General features: G+C 45.0%; 1 protein-coding gene across 1 annotated transcript; it reads right to left on the reverse strand.

Annotated features, from left to right (window-relative positions):
* On the reverse strand, window positions 1-19,941 carry LOC112067981 (transcription factor Sp2). Its single transcript, XM_070437980.1, has 7 exons — window positions 18,778-19,941; window positions 6,303-7,004; window positions 5,726-5,996; window positions 5,064-5,180; window positions 4,602-4,782; window positions 2,933-3,126; window positions 1-2,445 (listed from the first exon to the last, which is right to left on the reverse strand). Exons 1-7 carry the CDS (start codon window positions 18,865-18,867, stop codon window positions 2,345-2,347), a joined length of 1,656 nt encoding a protein of 551 aa, XP_070294081.1. The 5' UTR covers window positions 18,868-19,941; the 3' UTR covers window positions 1-2,344.
* Between the last annotated feature and the right edge of the window lie 6 nt (window positions 19,942-19,947).

Raw genomic sequence — 19,947 nt, forward strand, 5'->3', positions numbered from 1 at the left:
TACAGTTTGAATGCTTTATTGAGGGGGTGGGTGACTGTAAAAAAGGAGCAAGCACCYGTAGTAAGCGCCTTAATACAAGTTATAAAAGATGGGCAATAGCTGGATATCTGAGGACTCCTGTTAAACAAAGGAAGTCTGAAATGTCACCCTATTCCCTATATAGTGCACTACTTCTGACCAGAGACCATGGAGCTATGGTTGAAAGTAGTGCACAATATAGGAATTAGGGTGCCATTTCAGACATACACAGGGTCTGTATCTATTACTGTGGTAGATCAGGTTTAGAGAGGGAAAAGCACCTGGTTCACTGAGACCAACATTAGGACCTTTTCAGTTTAGGTAAAATAACTCATCCACTGATCATTACTTAAAAATCAAATAAAAAAATCACACATTTTCAACCTGGGCTCAAGTCAGTGCACATAAACATTGGCATTATGTAACATAAGTTAGACAAAAATAAAAGGAATTCTACAAATGCCATTCCCTGGAAATTAGACAGAAATCTCTTTAAATACTGGGTGCAACTGTCTAAGGCAACTTTAAATTCGATAGAAAAGGGATCATCTAGAAGTAATGGTGTACAAAGCAGGAATGAAGCTATACAATGTCACATTACGCATTTTCCTTTCACACTGTACAGAGTCCACTTCCTTCAGCTCTGGCCAGGCCGGCCAAAATACAAGGCAGTGTAACTTTCTATCCTACATTTTACTGTGTCTCCCAGACACATTGTATATACACATTCAGGACATACAAGACAAACATAAATATGAGCAGGACTTTCTTTCCGTCCCCAAGGCCCAGTTGAGGCATCCAGACATACTGGACATGATTTTCATATGGGCTATTCAATGAAATGTTGATCTCATTTTAAAATGCATGAGGATCATTTTTTTTGTTGGGGGACATGTATTAATCTTTCCGAGTAGTTAATTAAATATTTGAAAGAAAAATATWAAAAATGTACGCTGTTATGCAGTTAGCTACATAAACAGTCAATATGTATTCATTGAACAGAACATATTGAGTAAAGGTTTAGTGCTGGTGTTCTTCCTTGACTGTTAAAGGAATTGAAACACCAGAAACCTTAGATAAATAATAGTAGATAGCTTGTCAATTTTTATGTCATACGAATCGGAAATGTTTCATCAAACATATTTGCCTCAAACGGATCTTAATGTAGATCATAATAGACAAGTTATGACTTCTAATGTAATCTAATAACTGGTGACAGGCCCGAGAAAGCATTTTAATGTCGATTTTTTTTGTTGCATCTTATGACATGATTGTCACGCCARACCAATATTTGGGACATATTTAGTTAATATCATAATGATATACACATAGCAATGCACTACATTTAAACTCATTAGGAGGGAGTCTGTATTCAAAATAATTTGTAACTCTTTACTCAAACAAACAAATGCCAAAAGCTAAATTACAYTTTCGATTTACAAAAAACCTCCCGAAAAGGGTATTATGTCTGAACATAATAAATATCTATATTTGCCCATGTATGAGTGAATGTATGTTTGTACGCATATGCACAAAATCTTTTGCCAACTTGGGTTTTCCGAGTCTGGAACTGTGTAAGGTTTCAAAGTGGTCACCAAGGCCTAATAGGTATGCATGTTTTCTTTCCAACCAAATAATTTATTTGTTGGAAAATCAATAATATTACTTTGATATTGAACAACAATAGAATTACAAATACCGTTCAAACCATGTAAAAGGATATGCATGTAGTGCAATTTACTGAATAGGATTTGTTTGACTGAAAAAAGTACCTTGGATACTCGTGGGGCTTGAGGACCAACTTTGAAAAAACCTTATTCTGGAGCTTCAACAAAAATAGTATTTGTTATTATTAATATTGAAAATAATAAAATATGGAAAAACAAGAAGGGGCAAGAGTGGCTGGAGTCTCCTTTGGGCTCGGGTACTTTGGTAGACTAAATCTATCAGTTTTGCTCTCATTCCTCCCTCGGGCCTGGTGACTGGATTTGGATATGGCGCTCAGAGCGTGAGGTCATCAGAACACAGCAGCCACGCTTGTCTGTCTTTCTGGGAGACCGCCTTTCGCTGTTCTACGCATTCTGCCTACGTAAGTAAGCCTGCTGTCCGTAATTATATATATTTGTATCATTAATAACTTGACTGGAACAGTTGAGTCCGTGAGGGGGAGGATTGGTTTGTACACCAGGCTACAAAGCCTCTGTGGGGGAGAATGGGGCGTATGGGGCCTTTTTGGGACTACTCTCTTGGTATCCTCTCCTGCGGCCCTCTATGGGGTTTAGTTCATCAGGGCATGTCTGTGTATACAGTCGGTATACAGCACAGCTCACAAGTTCTTGGTGTTTATGTGTGTTTTGTAATGCTTCGTGAGATGGTCGCTCCTCATGAACCGTTTCTGACACTGGTTGCACTCGAAGCGCTTGTCTCCTGCAAGGAAAAGACAGAATAAATTAGTGGTTTAATTTTCGTGCATAACACAAAACTATGAAACAGCAATACCATTCTTCTCTGTTGCAAGGAAATCTCTGCTACAAATCTGAGTGCCTGCTTGAGTCCTGGAAACTGCAGCAAAACTAACATACTGTATGTGCATCGTCTGCTTGAGTCCTGACGTGGTGAAAACAATGGTGTATGAGAATGATTTGGCATTTGGAGCATTGTCGACTGACTTGTGCTAACCTTGCGGTGTACGTACCTCCTGAGTGTGTGTCCTGGGGTGTGTTCAGTAGGGGGAAAACGTTTTCAAAAACAGGGGAGGTACTATCTGAACTTGTCCAATAAGAACACAGAATTTTATCCATTGAAAAATGTTTGCTACGGTGTTCCTTACTGAACATTGCCCAGTGAGTGTTTTGCAGACTGACTTACATTCATCCTACAGTGTGTATCAGTGTGTCTCCTGCGGTGGACAGACCTGTGTGTGTCCTGGCGTGTCGCTGCAGCTCGTCACTGCGCGTGAAGCGTTTGCCGCAGAAGACCCAGTTGCAGACGAAGGGCCGCTCGCCGGTGTGCAGGCGCACGTGGGCCCGGAGGAGTGACGTTTTCCGGAACGTCTTCTCGCAGCCCGGGATGTGACAGATGTGCTTCCTCTTCCCYACCTCGCCGGGCCTGCACAACACAGAAAACACAAACGTAACTACACTATATATACACACACAAAAGTATGTGGACACCCCTTCAAATTAGTGGATTTGGCTATTTCAGCCACACCGGTTGTTGACAGGTGTATAAAATCAAGCACACAGCCACGCAACCTCCATAGACAAACATTGGCAGTAGAATGGCCTTTACTGAAGAGCTCAGTGACTTTCAACGTGGCACCGTCATAGGATGCCACCTTTCCAACAAGTCAGTTCGTCAAATTTCCGCCCTGCTAGAGCTTCCCCGGTCAACTGTAAGTGCTGTATTGTGAAGTGGAAACGTCTAGGAGCATCAACGGCTCAGCCGGGAAGTGGTAGGCCACACAAGCTCACAGAAAGGGACCGCCGAGTGCTGAAGTGCGTAAAAATCGGTGGCCCTCGGGTGCAACACTCACTACCGAGTTCCTCTGGAAGCAACGTCAGCACAAGAACTGTTCGTCTGAAGCTTAATGAAATGGGTTTCCATGGCCGAGCAGCCGCACACAAGCCTAAGATCACCATGCGCAATGCCAAGCATCGACAGGAGTGGTGTAAAGCTCGCCGCTATTGGACACTGGAAGTGCGTTCTCTGGAGTGATGAATMATGCTTCACCATCTGGCAGTCCAACGGACGAATCTGAGTTTGGCGGATGCCAGGAGAACGCTACCTGACCCAATGCATAGTGCCAAATGTAAAGTTTGGTGCAGGAGGAATATTGATCTGGGGCAGGTTTTCATGGTTCGGGCTAGGCCCCTTAGTTCCAGTGAGGGGAAATCTTAACGCTAGAGCATACAATGACATTCTAGACGATTCTGTGCTTCCAACTTTGTGCCAACAGCTTGGGGAAGGCCCTTTCCTGTTTCAGCATGACAATGTCCCCGTACCCAAACAAGGTCCATATAGAAATGGTTGTCAAGATCGGTGTGGAAGAACTTGAGCCCTGGCCTCAACCCCATTGAACACCCTTGGGATGAATTGGAACTCCGAATGCGAGCCAGGCCTAATCGCCAAACATCAATGCCCGACCTCACTAATGCTCTTGTAGCTGAATGGAAGCAAGTCCCCGCAGCAATGTTCCAATATCTAGTGGAAAGCCTTCCCAGTAGAGTTGAGGCTGTTATAGCAGCAAAGGGGGGACCAACTCCRTATTAATACCCATGATTTTGGAATGAGATGTTTGACGTGCAGGTGTCCACATACTTTTGGTCATGTAGTGTATTCACTATATTTCTGCTTGGTGCACAGGTATTAAGAGCAGGAGGATGGAAAGTAGTTGCTTGCAATCGTGGTTGTTTCCCTGCCCCAAACTCACAAAAGGGTACACTTTGCCATACAGATATCAGTTTGTATCAACCAAGACTTTCCATATTGGTAAAAAAATATATGGGTTTATACTGTATATCATGTTTTTTTCCCACCAGGTGCTCAGGCCTGTCTCTAGTTTGCTAGTAAGAGCCACTTGCCTCTTCTCGGAGTCCTTACAGTTGGGGCAGGTGCAGGCCATGCGGCGTTTCTTCTCCCCAGGCTGGCCCTGCAACTCCAGAGCCAGAGTCTGCTCCATCTGCACCTGGTGGCCCTGGGAGGTCACGCCGCCCAGCTGGAGGGCACCGCCCTGCACCGTCTGCACTGTCAGGTGCTGCTGCCCTGAAAGAACAGTAGAGAAACTTTAACATATTGCAGATGAGTAATAAACATATATTGTACATATATAAACATACTTTACACAGACATGCCCACACACACATACTGACACACACATGCAGGCCTCCATTAGCTTGCTAAAAGTCCATTGGAATGCAAACCATTTTTAAAGGAAGACAGTATGGAAATAGACAGGATATGGATATGCCCTTGTGGATTTGGATACGGACAAGCACTTTTTATATTTGTCACGAACACAACAGTACACACACACACACACACACCTCCTGCATTGGTGATGGTGACGGGCACTCCTTGCACCTGGACCCCGTTGATGTTTATAGTCTGCACGGCCTGGCCCGCCGAAGAGAGCTGGGCCGCGTTCAATGATATAACTGTCTCTTATACACATCTAGATGTGTATAAGAGACAGATCATGGACACTCTTACTGACAGTTGTGGCTGCTTCGCGTGATGTATTGTTGTCTCTAACTTCTTGCCCTTTGTGCTGTTGTCTGTGCCCAATAATGTTTGTACCATGTTTTGTGCTGCTACCATGTTGTGATGCTACCATGTTGTTGTCATGTGATGTTGCTACCATGCTGTGTTGTCTTAGGTCTTTCTTTATGTAGTGTTGTCTCATGTCGTGATGTGTGTTTTGTCCTATACTTTTATTTTTAATCCCAGCCCCAGTCCCCGCAGGCCTTTTGCCTTTTGATAGGCCGTCATTGTAAATAAGAATTTGTTCTTAACTGACTTGCCTATTAAAAAAGGATACATACAAAAAAATAAAATAAACATGTGGGTAGCCTGGAGTGAGTGTAGAGAGGTGGTGTGCATGCAGCACCTGTAGGTGTTTTGTGTGTGTGAGTGGCCTGTGTGCATGACTACATTGACAACTTCAGACTGACCTATCTACAAATCACCTTGCATCCTAACTAAATACTCGGAGTAACTCCTAGATCTGTCAGTTTGCTGAGAGAGCTACATTGATGATCTCTAACAACTTGTGTGTGTACCTGAGTGGGCTCTGGCTGCAGGCTGGGTGCAGGCTGTCTCTGGGGGACCTGAGGCAGGGTGGCGGAGGCGGCCTGCACCACCTTCAGGGCCTGCTGGGGGATCTGGACCACCTGCTGCTCCTGTTTCTGCTGCACCAACTGCACCAGCTGCTGCTGGCCCGACCCGGTGTTCTGCACGATCAGGAGCTGGTTCCCCGCCTGGGGAGAACACCAAGAGAGCAGCAATGAAACACAGCCCTAAATCTATCCAACACTTACTCATACAGGGACCCCMATATTGGAGGTTGAAGGGGTGATAGAGTAGGCTAACCCTCACGTAAAGCATAGCATTTTGAGTTTGAGAAATACAGATGAAATCATTAGATACTCATTTACACACACACACTCACAAGCATTGTAGACACATTCAGTAATTAGTACCCATTTGTATCCCAATCAAGCAAGTGAACTGGTCCACCAGTCATGGTTGATCCCACACCAAATGCAGCAGAAAAACAAACATACCTGAATAATATTCTCCCCGGCTTCTAACAATATCGTCTCCATCTGCTCGGGGGGCAGAGAGATGGTCTGTGGTGGAGGGGCTGCTGCCACTAGCTTCTTCCTTCCTCGTCTGCCTTTTGTTGGCGGGGGAGGAGCTGCCGCTGGCTCCTCTCCGGTGGCTACRTTGAGGGGCAGCGTGAGCCCGCTGTGCAGCCGCACCACGTTGGCTGCATTGGGTTTCCGCCCCCTGGGGGACGGCTTGATGGCCACCGTCTTCTGCGGGGTGATGGGCGCGGCAGCGGGCTGCGGCTGGGGGACCGTCATGGGCGTGGTGATGATGGCCTGGTTGGTACCCGGGATGAGCTGGATCTGTCCGCCCTGCTGCATCATCTGGATGGTCTGTGTGCCTCCCAGCTGCGGCATCACCTGGTATTGGATGTTGGATGTTTGATTCGAGCGACCAGGGCTCTGCTGGATGGTGAGGACGATGGGTGTGCCGGGGTTGTTGGAGCCCAGGCCCGCTGGCAGCTGGATCACATTTCCTTTAGCGGACAGGAAGCCCAGGTTTTTGGGAGGGGCGGGGGCGATGGGGGCGGGCTTGATGGGGAGGAGACGGCGAGGTTGGGGTTGGGTAGGAGGGGCACTGACAGGGGCCTGAGCAGCAGGGGGGCCGATCTTACTACAGGTGGCGGCCAGGAGGGCCAGTGGGGAGGGCTGGGAGTCCTGTAGACAGGACCAAAGAGAGAGGGACAAATGGTAAGGGGTGCAACGAGTCGGACACAAATGATTTACTGCCGATACCAGACCTGGGCCAAATCYCTGTMATTCGCATGAAGAAGCAACGCCGATACAGGGGGCGCAGGTCCGGGTGCCTTGTGAGAATTTGTCGGCAAGTGGGTAACCCGCCTCTACCATCCATCCTATTGGCCAACGTCCAGTCATTGAAGAATAAACTGGATGAGCTCTGTTCAAGACTATCCTACCAACGGGACATTAAAAACTGTAATATCTTAGGTTTCACGAGTCGTGGCAGATCGACGACATGGATAACATACAGCTGGCTGGGTTTTCCATGCATCRGCAAGACAAAACAGCTGTCTCCGGTAAGACAAGGGGTGGCGGTCTGTGTCTATTTGTCAACAACAGCTGGTGCACGAAATCTAATAYTAAGGAAGTCTTGAGGTTTTGCTCGCCTGAGGGTAGAGTATCTCATGATTAGCTGTAGACCACACTATTTACCAAGAGAGTTTTCATATATATTTTTCATAGATGTCTATTTACCACAACAAACCAATGCTGGCACTAAGACCGCACTCAACGAGCTGTATATGGCCATAAGCAAACAAGAAAATGCTCATCCTAAGGCTATGCTCCTAGTGGCCGGGGACTTAAATGCAGGGAAACTTAAATTATTTTTACCTAATTTCTACCAGCATGTTACATGTGCAACCAGAGGGRAAAAAACTAGACCACCTATACTCCACACACAGAGACGCGTACAAAACTCTCCCTCGCCCTCCATTTGGCAAATCTGAGCATAATTATATCCTTCTGATTCCTGCTTACAAGCAAAAACTAAAGCAGGAAGTACCAGCGACTCGTTCAATACGGAAGTGGTCAGATGATGCAGATACTAAGCTACAGGACTGCTTTGCTAACACAGACTGGAATATGTTCTGGGATTCATCCAATGGCATTGAGGAGTATACCACATCAGTCACCAGCTTCATCAAAAAGTGCATCGATGACATCATCCCCACAGTAACCGTACGTACATACCCCAACCAGAAGCCATGGATTACAGGCAACATCCTCACTGAGCTAAAGGGTAGAGCTGCTGCTTTAAAGGGAGCAGGACTCTAACCCGGATGCTTATAAGAAATCCCACTGTGCCCTCTGACAAACCATCAAACAGGCAAAGCGTAAATACAGGACTAAGATTGAATGCTACTGCACTGGCTCTGACGCTCGTTGGATGTGGCAGGGCTTGCAAACTATTACGAACTACAAAGGGAAGCCCAGCCGCGAGCTGCCAAGTGACACAAGCCTACCAGACGACCTAAATTACTTCTATGCGCACTTCGACACTGAAGCATGCATGAGAGCACCAGCTGTTCTCGACAACCATTATCACGCTTTCCGTAGCCAATGTGAGTAAGTCCTTTAAACAGTCAACATTCACCAGGCTCTGGGCCAGACGGATTAGCAGGACGTGTACTACGAGCATGCGCTGCGCTGACCAACTGGCAAGTGTCTTCACTGACATTTTCAACCTCTCTCTGACCGAGTCTGTAATACCTACATGTTTCAAGCAGACCACCATAGTCCCTGTGCCCAAGAACACAAAGGTAACATGCCTAAATKACTATGAAGTGCTTTGAAAGGCTGGTCATGGCTCACATCAACACCATCATGCCAGAAACCCTAGACCCACTCCAATTTGCACACCACCCAAACAGATGACGCAATCTCTATTGCACTCCACACTGCCCTTTCCCACCTGGACAAAAGAAACACCTACGTTMATTGACTACAGCTCAGCATTCAACACCATAGTGCCCTCAAAGCTCATCACTAAGCTAAAGACCTTGGGACTAAACACCTCGCTCTGCAACTGGATCCTGGACTTCCTCACGGGCCGCCCCCAGGTGGTACGGGTAGGCAACAGCACATCTGCCACGCTGATCCTCAACAAAGGGGCGCCTCGGGGATGTGTGCTTAGTCCCCTCCTGTACTCCCTGTTTACCCACGACTGCGTGGCCAAGCACGACTCCAATACCATCATTAAGTTTGCAGAGGACACAACAGTGGTAGGCCTGATTACCGACAACGATGAGACAGCCTATAGGGAGGAGGTCAAAGACCTGGCAGTGTGGTGCCAGGACAACAACCTCTCCCTCAAGATAATCAAGACAAAGGAGATGATTGTGAACTACAGGAAAAGGAGGGCAGAGCACGCGCCCTTTCTCATCGACGGGGCTGTAGTGGAGCAGGTTGAGAGCTTCAAGTTCCTTGGTGTCCACATCACCAACAAACTATCATGGTCCAAACACACCAAGACAGTCGTGAAGAGGGCACGACAAGAGCATCCTGACTGGTTGCATCACCGCCTGGTATGGCAACTGCTCTGCCTCCAACCGCAAGGTGCTACAGAGGGTAGTGCGTTCGGCCCAGTATATCACAGGGGCCAAGCTTCCTGCCATCCAGGACCTCTATACCAGGTGGTGTCAGAGGAAGGCCCTAAAAATTGCAAAAGACTCCAGCCACCCAAGTCATAGACTGTTCTCTCTGCCACCGGTACTGGAACGCCAAGTCTATATCCAAAAGGCTTCTTAACAGCTTCTACCCCCATGCCATAAGACTGCTAAACAGCTAATCAAATGGCTACCCAGGCAGTGACCCCCCCCCTTTACGCTGATGCTACTTGCTATTTATTATCTATGCATAGTCACTTTACCCCTACCTACATATTACCTCGACTAACCAGTACCTCCGCACATTGACTCGGCACCGGTACCCCCTGTATATAGCCATGTTATTGTATTGTTGCGCTTTCATTTTTTTGGTTTATCTTTTGTTTATTTAGTAACTATTTTCGTAACTTTTTCTTAAAACTGCATTGTTGGTTAAGGGCTTGTAAGTAAGCATTTCATGGTAAGGTCTACACCTTTTGTATTTGGCACATTTTTTGAACCAGGGATGGAATTGGGCTGTAACTAGGGCTGGGCGACCTATTTAATTAGAATGTATGTTTTAGCGCAATGTTCCAAATGCCTGTATCACAAGAATCAAAGTTTTATTTTTGTCCGTTTTTATGAGCGTTTTTCCCTTTTTGGTCTCGTCTCCTTCTGTGCTGTGTGCACTGTGCACCTTCCCACTCGCACAGACACCAAGCCCCTCCCCCTGCCACTCACAACAAGATCACTTCTTCCTCTCTGACAACAAGCAATTCCAACTTGCTATTTGCATTTGAGGTTTGGTCCAACAGAATCGGTTAATTCCCCTTCTAACAATACCCTTTTTATGTCTAAACTTTCAAAATTTAGAACAGAGCAGATCATACTAAAACGGGAGTGTCAATGAACATGATTGTGGAAAATGAATGCTCAGTTTGTCGCACGCAGCATTGCAGTACGGTTAGTGCTATATGTGATCCTTGGGACGTGCCTACCCTAAACCTTACCTAGCCCCAACCATTTAAAAWTGTCAACTTCAATGGGGTAGGGACATCCCAAAGATTCCAGATAGCAAATACCATTGCGGTACCATGTACCGCTAGCAGCATTTTAGCCAAATACTGTTATGTGCTAGCTGTCTAGCCTGTGTTTTATACATTTGCAATGAGCATAAAAAGACGCATTTATATAAGGTATTGGCAACTCGTTCTCATTCTGAGAAATAAACATCTTATCCAGGTAGGTCACTTGATTTCAACATCTAAACAAAGTGATCAGGCTGTTGGAGACTGACAGCAGGGTGTATTCATAACAGTTCAACTGTTCTACACTGCTAGCAAGCAAATAGATCCACGTTGGCTAGACTTTAAATATAAAGATTAGCTGGCTACCCACTGGCACGTGGGCTTGTGCTTGAGAGATTTCTTATGAGACCGTGTTAATTTTCTATAATGCCTATCACAAGAACATGAACGCCAGATCAGTGATTATTGCAAAAAAAGCAGGTWAAATTATTTGTGTGTTTTATGGTGGTGGAAGGCTTATATTTAGCCTAGGTATATTTCTTACAATCCCTGAAATCATTAGATTATTCCTGACTGTTTGAAATGCAGTGTATTGACCTTTAATTGTGGGTCAATCCATGTCATTTCAGCAAGCCATGACACCCACCATCTCAGATTGCTCTGAAATTGTTTCTGTAGTTAGAAACATATGATTGGCATTCCTGAAACATTATTTTGTTGAAATATGATTTGATCTCTGAGAAATTAAGCTAATTGATTGCACCCAAATTGCCCATTTTAAAATGTGTAGAATTCCTATAATCTTCCATAAATATAGTACCTAACATCCGATTTGGACAATAATTCTTGCTAACAATGAGTAAGACATGAGGAATCTTATAAAATGATGAAAAGCCACCCACGGACCTCCCACACCCCACGCCAATTCCACCCCAACAACCAGYATCAGTTCTCTGTCTGACAGTAGTATGGAACTGCTGCTTGGAGTATTGCTTCTTCATCATTTGTAATGTATTCCTGGTGAATCTGGTGATGTTTCCCACCGTTCAGAGAAAATAGCCATTGAAGTCGCTTGCATTCTTTACCATAAAATAATGTGAAAGTACCAAGTTTTTCCCACTAGATGCCGCTGTTCCTGCTTCTGCCACCACACCATTTATCCACTTTGTTGTTCTCCTGTGTTTATTAAATGTATCACAAAATTGTTTTTGCAACTTTGGATAGAAAACCAATAGCTATTGCTCATGATGAAAATAAATAGTGTGGTCATCCTCACAATTCAAGCCAGTCCTCCATGAAAGCAATTCAGTTTTTCCTTCTCTTGGGCTTAATTTGTGTCCAGGAAACRGCCCCTCTGTATCTGTTTTACTCCCTTAAAAAAAGGTCTGGATTAGACCATTCCTGATGATTGGCGATCAAGCAAACCATTAGGCTAGAGCAGTTCTAATGGTTTCCATGCAACGGTCTCCAACGGTCTTCAATAATAAAAAAAGTCCTAAAACACACACTGTATAGTGTTTTGCAATGGTAATGATATTGGGTTGGGTATAATGGTAAATGTCACTAATCACACTACATAGAGATATTTTCTAATAATTTTATTTAAAAAACATACAACTGCCATGCAATGGTTTATAATTGTATTTTATTAGGGTTGTCACAACATTTTAGTCACTAGCACATTTCTCCATCAAAGTTTTGGCCCTGTAGAAAAAGTATTCACCACACGGATAGCCCTCTCAGAGAGCTGCAATGTTTTGGATTATTCAAGGAGAGTTGGGTTGAAACATTAGGTAGCTAAGAGAAGGTCAACCTGAATTGCTTTCATGGAGGACTGGCTTGACCACACAATTTAYTTTCATCGTGAGCAAAAGCTATTGGTTTTCTACCCAAAGTTGCAAAGAAAATGTTAATCCATTTAATAAACACAAGAGACTGGCAAAATTACTAAAAGGGTGTGGTGACAGTAGCAGCAGCAACAGAGAAAAACTTGGTACTTTCACACTAATTTATGGTAAAGAATGCAAGCGACTTCAAAGGCTAATTTCTCTGAACATCGGGGAAAAAACATCACCAGATTCATATATAGTCGCAGGTTTACATACACTTAGGTTGGAGACATTAAAACTTGTTTTTCAACCACTCCACAAATTTCTTGTTAACAGGCTATAGTTTTGGCAAGTCGGTTAGGACATCTACTTTGTGCATGACACACGTAATTTTTCCAACAATTGTTTACAGACAGATTATTTCACTTATCATTCACTGTTTCACAATTCCAGTGGGTCAGAAGTGTACATACACAAAGTTGAATTCACCCAACATATTGTGGGAAGCTTGTGGAAGGCTACCTGAAACGGTTGACCCAAGTTAAACAATTTAAAGACAATGCTACCAAATACTGATTGAGTGTAAGTAAACTTCTGACCCACTGGGAATGTGATGAAAGAAATAAAAGCTAAAATAAATCATTCTCTCTACTATTTTTCTGACATTTCACATTCTTAAAAATAAAGTGGTGATCCTAACTGACCTAAGACAGGGAATTTTTACTAGGATTAAATGTCAAGAATTGTGAAAAACTTAGTTTAAATGTATTTGGCTAAGGTGTATGTAAACTTCAACTGTGTATATATATATTAGAAACGTTGAAGAAACAATACTCCACGCAGTAGCTCCATACTACTTAGAGATAGAACTGATACTGTATTCTGGTTGTTGGATGGGCTTGGCGTGGGGGGTGCGTGGGTGGCTTTTGATTCATTTATTGGATTACTCATGTCTTACTAATTGTTAGGAAGAATTATGGTCCAAATTGGATGTTAGGTACTATATTTATTCGAATCCAAGATGGCGTAGCAGTCGGACGTGTGTTTGTCTTGTCTTGTCCCGTGTAAATAGTCCTCGTATTTTTCGTATATATTTTAATTTCACTTTCCATCTAGGAACTGAATATACATTCCTACATTCCGCCTCACCCAATGTGGTACGGACCTGCTATTTTTTTATACTTTAGAACCGTAACCCCAATCAGAAGCTAGCCAGATAACTAGCTACTAGCTAGTAGTCAGTTAGCCACTGCTGCGGTCTTCACCCTTAACTCGGACACAGCCAGCTTCAGCTCGGGCCAATACCTGCCAGTCTGCAAGCGCGATATCAACCCAGAGCATATAGGACTGCTTTTTCTCTACCACATCACCGGATTCCTGACGCAAGCTCTGGACATTACACCGTATCATCACAGGCTAGCTAGCTGCAACCGATGGCTACTACTGGCTAACACCTTTGTCCCCCGAAGCAAGCCCACTAGCCTTGAGCTAGCCTCGAGCTAGCGCCATCTGCCGGCTAGCCGAAGAGGTCTACCAGCGAATTCTTGGGCTACAATACCTTTTTGCCAATTGGACTGGACCTTTTTTTGCCGACACAGAGCCCTTGCCAATCCATCACAACTGGTCTAAATCAGCTACAAGCTAATTTAGCCATTTTTTGCCGCTGCTGTAGCTTTTACCTTCTGCACAGACACCAGCCCTGTTATTAGCCCTAGATTTACTCACCAATTTACCAGCATCGGACTGTCTCTCGACAACAACGCTGGATTCCTGACGTAATCCCTGAGCCACTACTTCTGATCCTCACAGCTAGCTTGCAGCTAGGCAGCTAGCGCCACTGCCCGAAGCTAGCACCAGTTAGCAAACACAATTCTACAATTCACAACCTCTCTTTCGCCATCCGGCTTGGATTCTCTGTCGACACGACCACGTCTGAGCAGACCCCCTCCGTCTGAGCAGACCACCCCCCCGGGCTACTAACTTTAAACGCCGCGTGCTAGCTTAGTGAGGCCTCCCTGCTCCTCTACGGCTGCCCCCTGGACACTATGATCACTTGGCTACATAGCTGATGCATGCCTTGACTGTCCATTAATTCACGGTACTCCATTCTGATTTGTGTTTTATCTGTCGGCTCTGTGCTTTAACTCAGGATCTGTGTGTAGTTAATCCGACCCTCTCTGCCTAGTCGTCGCCATTTTTACCTGTGTTGCTGTGTTAGACTAGCACCCTGTTATTGCTGCTGTTATCTTACCTGTTGTTTAGCTTAGCTCTCCCAATCAAGACCTGCAATCACTTTATGCCTTATTGTATGTCTCTCTCAAATATCAATATGCCTTGCATACTGTTTGTTCGGCTAGTTATCATTATCATTGTTTTGGTTTGCAATGGACCCCTGTAGTTCCACTCTCCGTACCTCTGATACCTCCTTTGTCCCACCCCCCACACATCGCGGACCTCACCCATTGAGACCAGCATGTCCAGAGATACAACCTCTCTTATTCATCACCAGTGCCTGGGCTTGCCTCCGCTGTACCCGCGCCCCACCATACCCCTGTCTGCACATTATGCCCAGAATCTATTCTACCACGCCATAAATCTGCTCCTTTTATTCTTTGTCCCCAACGCTCTAGGCGACCAGTTTGATAGCCTTTAGCCGCACCCTCATCCTACTACTCCCTCTGTTCCTCGGGTGATGTGGAGGTAAACCCAGGCCCTGCATGTCCCCAGTCACCCTCATTTGTTGATTCTGTGATCGAAAAAGCCTTGGCCTCATGCATGTCAACATCAGAAGCCCTCCTCCCTAAGTTTGCCTTACTCACCGCTTTAGCACACTCTGCCAACCCTGATGTCCTTGCCGTGTCCAATCCTGGCTTAGGAAGGCCACCAAAAATTCTGGTTTCCATACCCAACTATAACACTTTCCGTCAATGATAGAACTGCCAAAGGGGGAGGAGTTGCAATCTACTGCAGAGATAGCCTGCAAAGTTCTTTCATACTTTCCAGGTCTATGCCCAAAACAGTTCGAACTTCTAATTTTAAAAATTAATCTCTCCAGAAATAAGTCTCTCACTGTTGCCGCCTGCTACCGACCCCCCTCAGCTCCCAGCTGTGCCCTGGACACCATCTGTGAATTGATCGCTCCCCATTCTAGCTTCAGAGTTTGTTCGTTAGGTGACCTAAACTGGATATGCTTAACACCCCGGCAGTCTACAATCCAAGCTTGATGCCCTCAATCTCACACAAATCATCAGGAACCCACCAGGTACAACCCTAAATCCGTAAACATGGGCACCTAATAGACATTATCCTGACCAACCTGCCCTCCAAATACACCTCTGCGTCTTCAATCAAGATCTCAGCGATCACTGCCTCATTGCCTGTATCCGCCACGGGTCCGCGGTCAAACGACCACCCTCATCACTGTCAAACGCTCCCTAAACACTTCTGCGAGCAGGCCCTTTCTAAATCGACCTGGCCCGGGTTACCCTGGAAGGATATTGACCTTCATCCCGTCAGTTGAGGATGCCTGGTCATTCTTTAAAAGTTACTTCCTCACCATATTAGACAAGCACTGCCTGCGTTCAAAAAATGCAGAACCAAGAACAGATATAGCCCTTGGTTCACTCCAGACCTGACTGCCCTCGACCAGCACAAAAACACCTGTGGCGAACTGCAATAGCATCGAAGAGCCCCCGCATATGCAACTGTTCAGGAAGTCAGAAACACAATACACGCAGTCAGTCAGGAAGCAAGGCCAGCTTTTTCAGCAGAAATTTGCATCCTGTACTCTAACTCCAAAAGTTTGGGGATACTTGTAAAGTCCATGGAGGACACAAGAGCACCTCCTCCCAGCTGCCCACTGCACTGAGGCTAGGTAACACGGTCACCACCGATAAATCGTGATAATCGAAGACTTCAACAAGCAATTTCTCAATGGCTGGCCATTGCCTTCCTCCTGGCGACTCCAACTCTGGCCAACTGCCCCCCCCCCCGCTGCTACTCGCCCAAGCCTCCCCAGCTTCTCCTTTACCCAAATCCAGATAGCAGATGTTCTGAAAGAGCTTGAAAACCTGGACCCATACAAATCAGCTGGGCTTGACAATCTGGACCCCCTATTTCTGAAACTGTCCGCCGCCATTGTCGCACCCCCTATACCAGCCTGTTCAACCCTCTCCTCGTATCATCTGAGATCCCCAAGATTGAGAAGCTGCCGCGGTCATCCCCCTCTTCAAAGGGTGGAGGACACCTGACCCAAACTGTTACAGACCTATATCCATCCTGCCCTGCCTATTCTAAGGTCTTCGAAAGCCAAGTCAACAAACAGATGACTGACCATCTCAAATCCACCGTACCTTCTCCGCTGTGCAATCCGGTGTTCCGAGCCGTCACGGGTGCACCTCAGCCACGCTTACAGGTACTAAACTGATATCATAACCGCCATCGATAAAGACATTACTGTGCGCGTGTCTTCGATCCCTGGCCAATGGCTTTCGCTCTGTCAATCACCATATCTTATCGGCAGACTCAGTAGGCCTCGGTTTTTCTAATGACTGCCTTGCCTGTTCACCAACTACTTTGCAGACAGAGTTCAGTGTGTCAAATCGGAGGGCATGTTGTCGGTCCTCTTGGCAGTCTCTTTGGGGGTACCACAGGTCAATTCCGGCCGACTCTTTTCTCTGTATACATCCAATTGATGTTGCTCTTGCTGCGGGCGATTCCCTGATCCACCTCTACGCAGACGACACCATTCTATATACTTCCGGCCTTCCTTGGACACTGTGCTATCTAACCTCCAAACGAGCTTCAATGCCATACAACACTCCTTCCGTGGCCTCCAACTGCTTCTAAACGCTAGTAAAACCAAAATGCATGCTTTTCAACCGTTCGCTGCCTGCACCCGCACGCCCGACTAGCATCACACCCTGGACGTTCCGACCTAGAATATGTGGACATCTATAAGTACTTAGGTGTCTGGCTAGACTGCAAACTCTCCTTCCAGACTCATATCAAACATCTCAATCCAAAATCAAATCAAAGAATCGGCTTTCTATCCGCACAAACCTCCTTCACTCACGCCGCCAAACTTACCCTAGTAAAACTGACTATCCTACCGATCCATTCGACTTCGGCGATGTCATCTACAAAATAGTTCCAATACTCTACTCAGCAAACTGGATGCAGTTTATCACAGTGCCATTCGTTTTGTTACTAAAGCACCTTATACGACCCACCACTGCGACCTGTATGCCCTAGTCGGCTGGCCCTCGCTACATGTTCGTCGTCAGACCCACTGGCTCCAAGGTCATCTACAAGGCTATTGCTAGGTTAAAAGTGCCCGCCTTATTCTCAGCTTCACTGGTCACGATGGCTACACCCACCCGCAGCACGCGCTCCAGCAGGTGTATCTTCACTGTCATCCCTAAGCCAAAACCTCATTTTGGACGCCTTCCTTCCAGTTCTCTCTGCTGCCTGCGACTGGAACGAATTGCAAAAAATCTTCTGAAGTTGGAGACTTTTATCTCCCTCAACAACTTTAAAAATCTGCTATCCGAGCAGCTAACCGATCGCTGCAGCGTTACATAGTCCATCTGTAAACTACCCACCCAATTTACCTACCTCACCCCCCATTACTGCTTTATTTATTTATTTTCTGCTCTTTGCAACACCAGTATCTCTTCTTGCACATGATCATCTGATGATTTATCACTCCAGTTTTTAATCTGCTAATTGTAATTATTCGTTATTGCCTACTCATGCCTTTTGCACACATTGTATATAGATTCTCTTTTTTTTTCTACCATGTTATTGACTGTTTTATTGTTTACTCATGTGTAACTCTGTTGTTGTCTGTTCACCTGCTATGCTTTACTTGGCCAGGTCGCAGTTGCAAAATGAGAACTTGTTCTCAAAACTAGCCTACCTGGTTAAATAAAGGTGAGAGATTAAAAAAAAAATAATAATAATATATATGAATCCTAAAATTAAAATGCCAATTGGGTGCAATCAATTGGCTTCATTTATTCAGATATCAAATTATATTTCAACAAAACGTTTCAGGAATGCTAATCTTATGCGTTTCTAACTACAGAAACGATTTCTGAACAATCTGAGATGGTGAAATGCTCTTTCTTGTGCTTTTTGAAGTGGAATGACTCTAGTGCAACAAAACTTGGAGAAAAAGTAAAACAAATAAAAAGAAATAATAAAATTAAAAAGAGACGCATCGTGAATTTCACCCAGCCCTAGGTGGAACACAGTTTACATACAGGAGGTTAAGCTACATCTCACCATAGGCTACCAATAAAATACATAAACTACTAACGTCATGATTCACAATAGGATGGCATTGCTGGACTCAGTATGCAAGCTAAAGTCAAATAATGAACCCCTTAGTTACTTTTAAGACACCACTGGGTGATATTTACACATCCAAGAACAAGCAGGAAGTAGTCTAGCTATGACTCACTTGAGAGGAAGTGGCAGAGGGCTGGAGATACTCGCTGGGACTGACAGCAACAGTGGTGGCCATACTGTCCTGTTGATCTGCAACACACATGGAAACACACAGTGCATATACTGTAAATAGTCTAACACATTTCAAGTACCAAAAATAATGATGTCACTGTCAATACCTCTGCTGCAGAGATTCMGGAAATTATTACATCTGAGGGAGCTGTTTTGCCCTAAACGCATGTAAAGGCATTCAAATAAGACAGTTCACAAAGGAAATGGAAACTGCAACTATAATACATGAGTTGTGGATGGCTAGCTACCACCCCGTGAATGCCAATCACCGCAGACCTGTGTGTAAATTGCGTGACCTTTAATCAGTAATAAAAGGGCGGGTCTATGACAACAAAAAGTGATTGTCAGACACATGCATTGCCAACTACATCTCCTCCTCTACGAAGTACAKAATTAAAAGGCCCTAAACAAAAGTACAGTATGCTAGCTAGCAAATGGGCACAGCAGAGGGCTACGACTTGTGTACAGTGAGTTGGTGACTACTGTACCTGGCTGACTTCTCACGCAATCTCACAAATAGCTCGAGCATGAKAATGTATCGCGAGAGTATCAATAAAAAAATTGGACTGTACAAAAAATATGCGMTGTGGATATATGCACTGTGGACACATTGACCAATGTGACTGTCTCTTTAAAATCTGATATTTAGTGTTTAGGGGAAAAATGGTTTGAGCGCGGCCTGAAAATAGCGCCGCCATCAAACGTACACAGAAAGCCAGCAAACCGTTTAGTTAGCAAGAAGCTAACTGGCAGTCAGAAATGAAACAATTAGATAGCATTGCAAATACTTTTTAGTGCAGCTGACTTTTCAAACTGAGTGGAATARACAGCCCATGGCGATACGTGCATGTGGAATTTGCTTTAATGTGAAATATCRAAAATGATTAGCATCAATGTATAGCTAACGGTAGCTGGAATTACAAACAGGATTCAGTTTTACTGGCTAGTATGCTAAGCTAGATACGCGTAGCAAATCAAACTCTTTGATACTGGAAAAAAGGCAGCCCTTTTCCGGAAATGCATAGCTGTCTTGCACAATGCTCCTACTCAACCTCAAACATAAGGAATTTCCAGCACAAACTGTTCAATGTGTTTTGTTTAACACAGACCA

This window comes from Salvelinus sp. IW2-2015, unplaced genomic scaffold, assembly GCF_002910315.2.
Source record: "Salvelinus sp. IW2-2015 unplaced genomic scaffold, ASM291031v2 Un_scaffold19, whole genome shotgun sequence".
NCBI lineage: Eukaryota > Metazoa > Chordata > Actinopteri > Salmoniformes > Salmonidae > Salvelinus > Salvelinus sp. IW2-2015.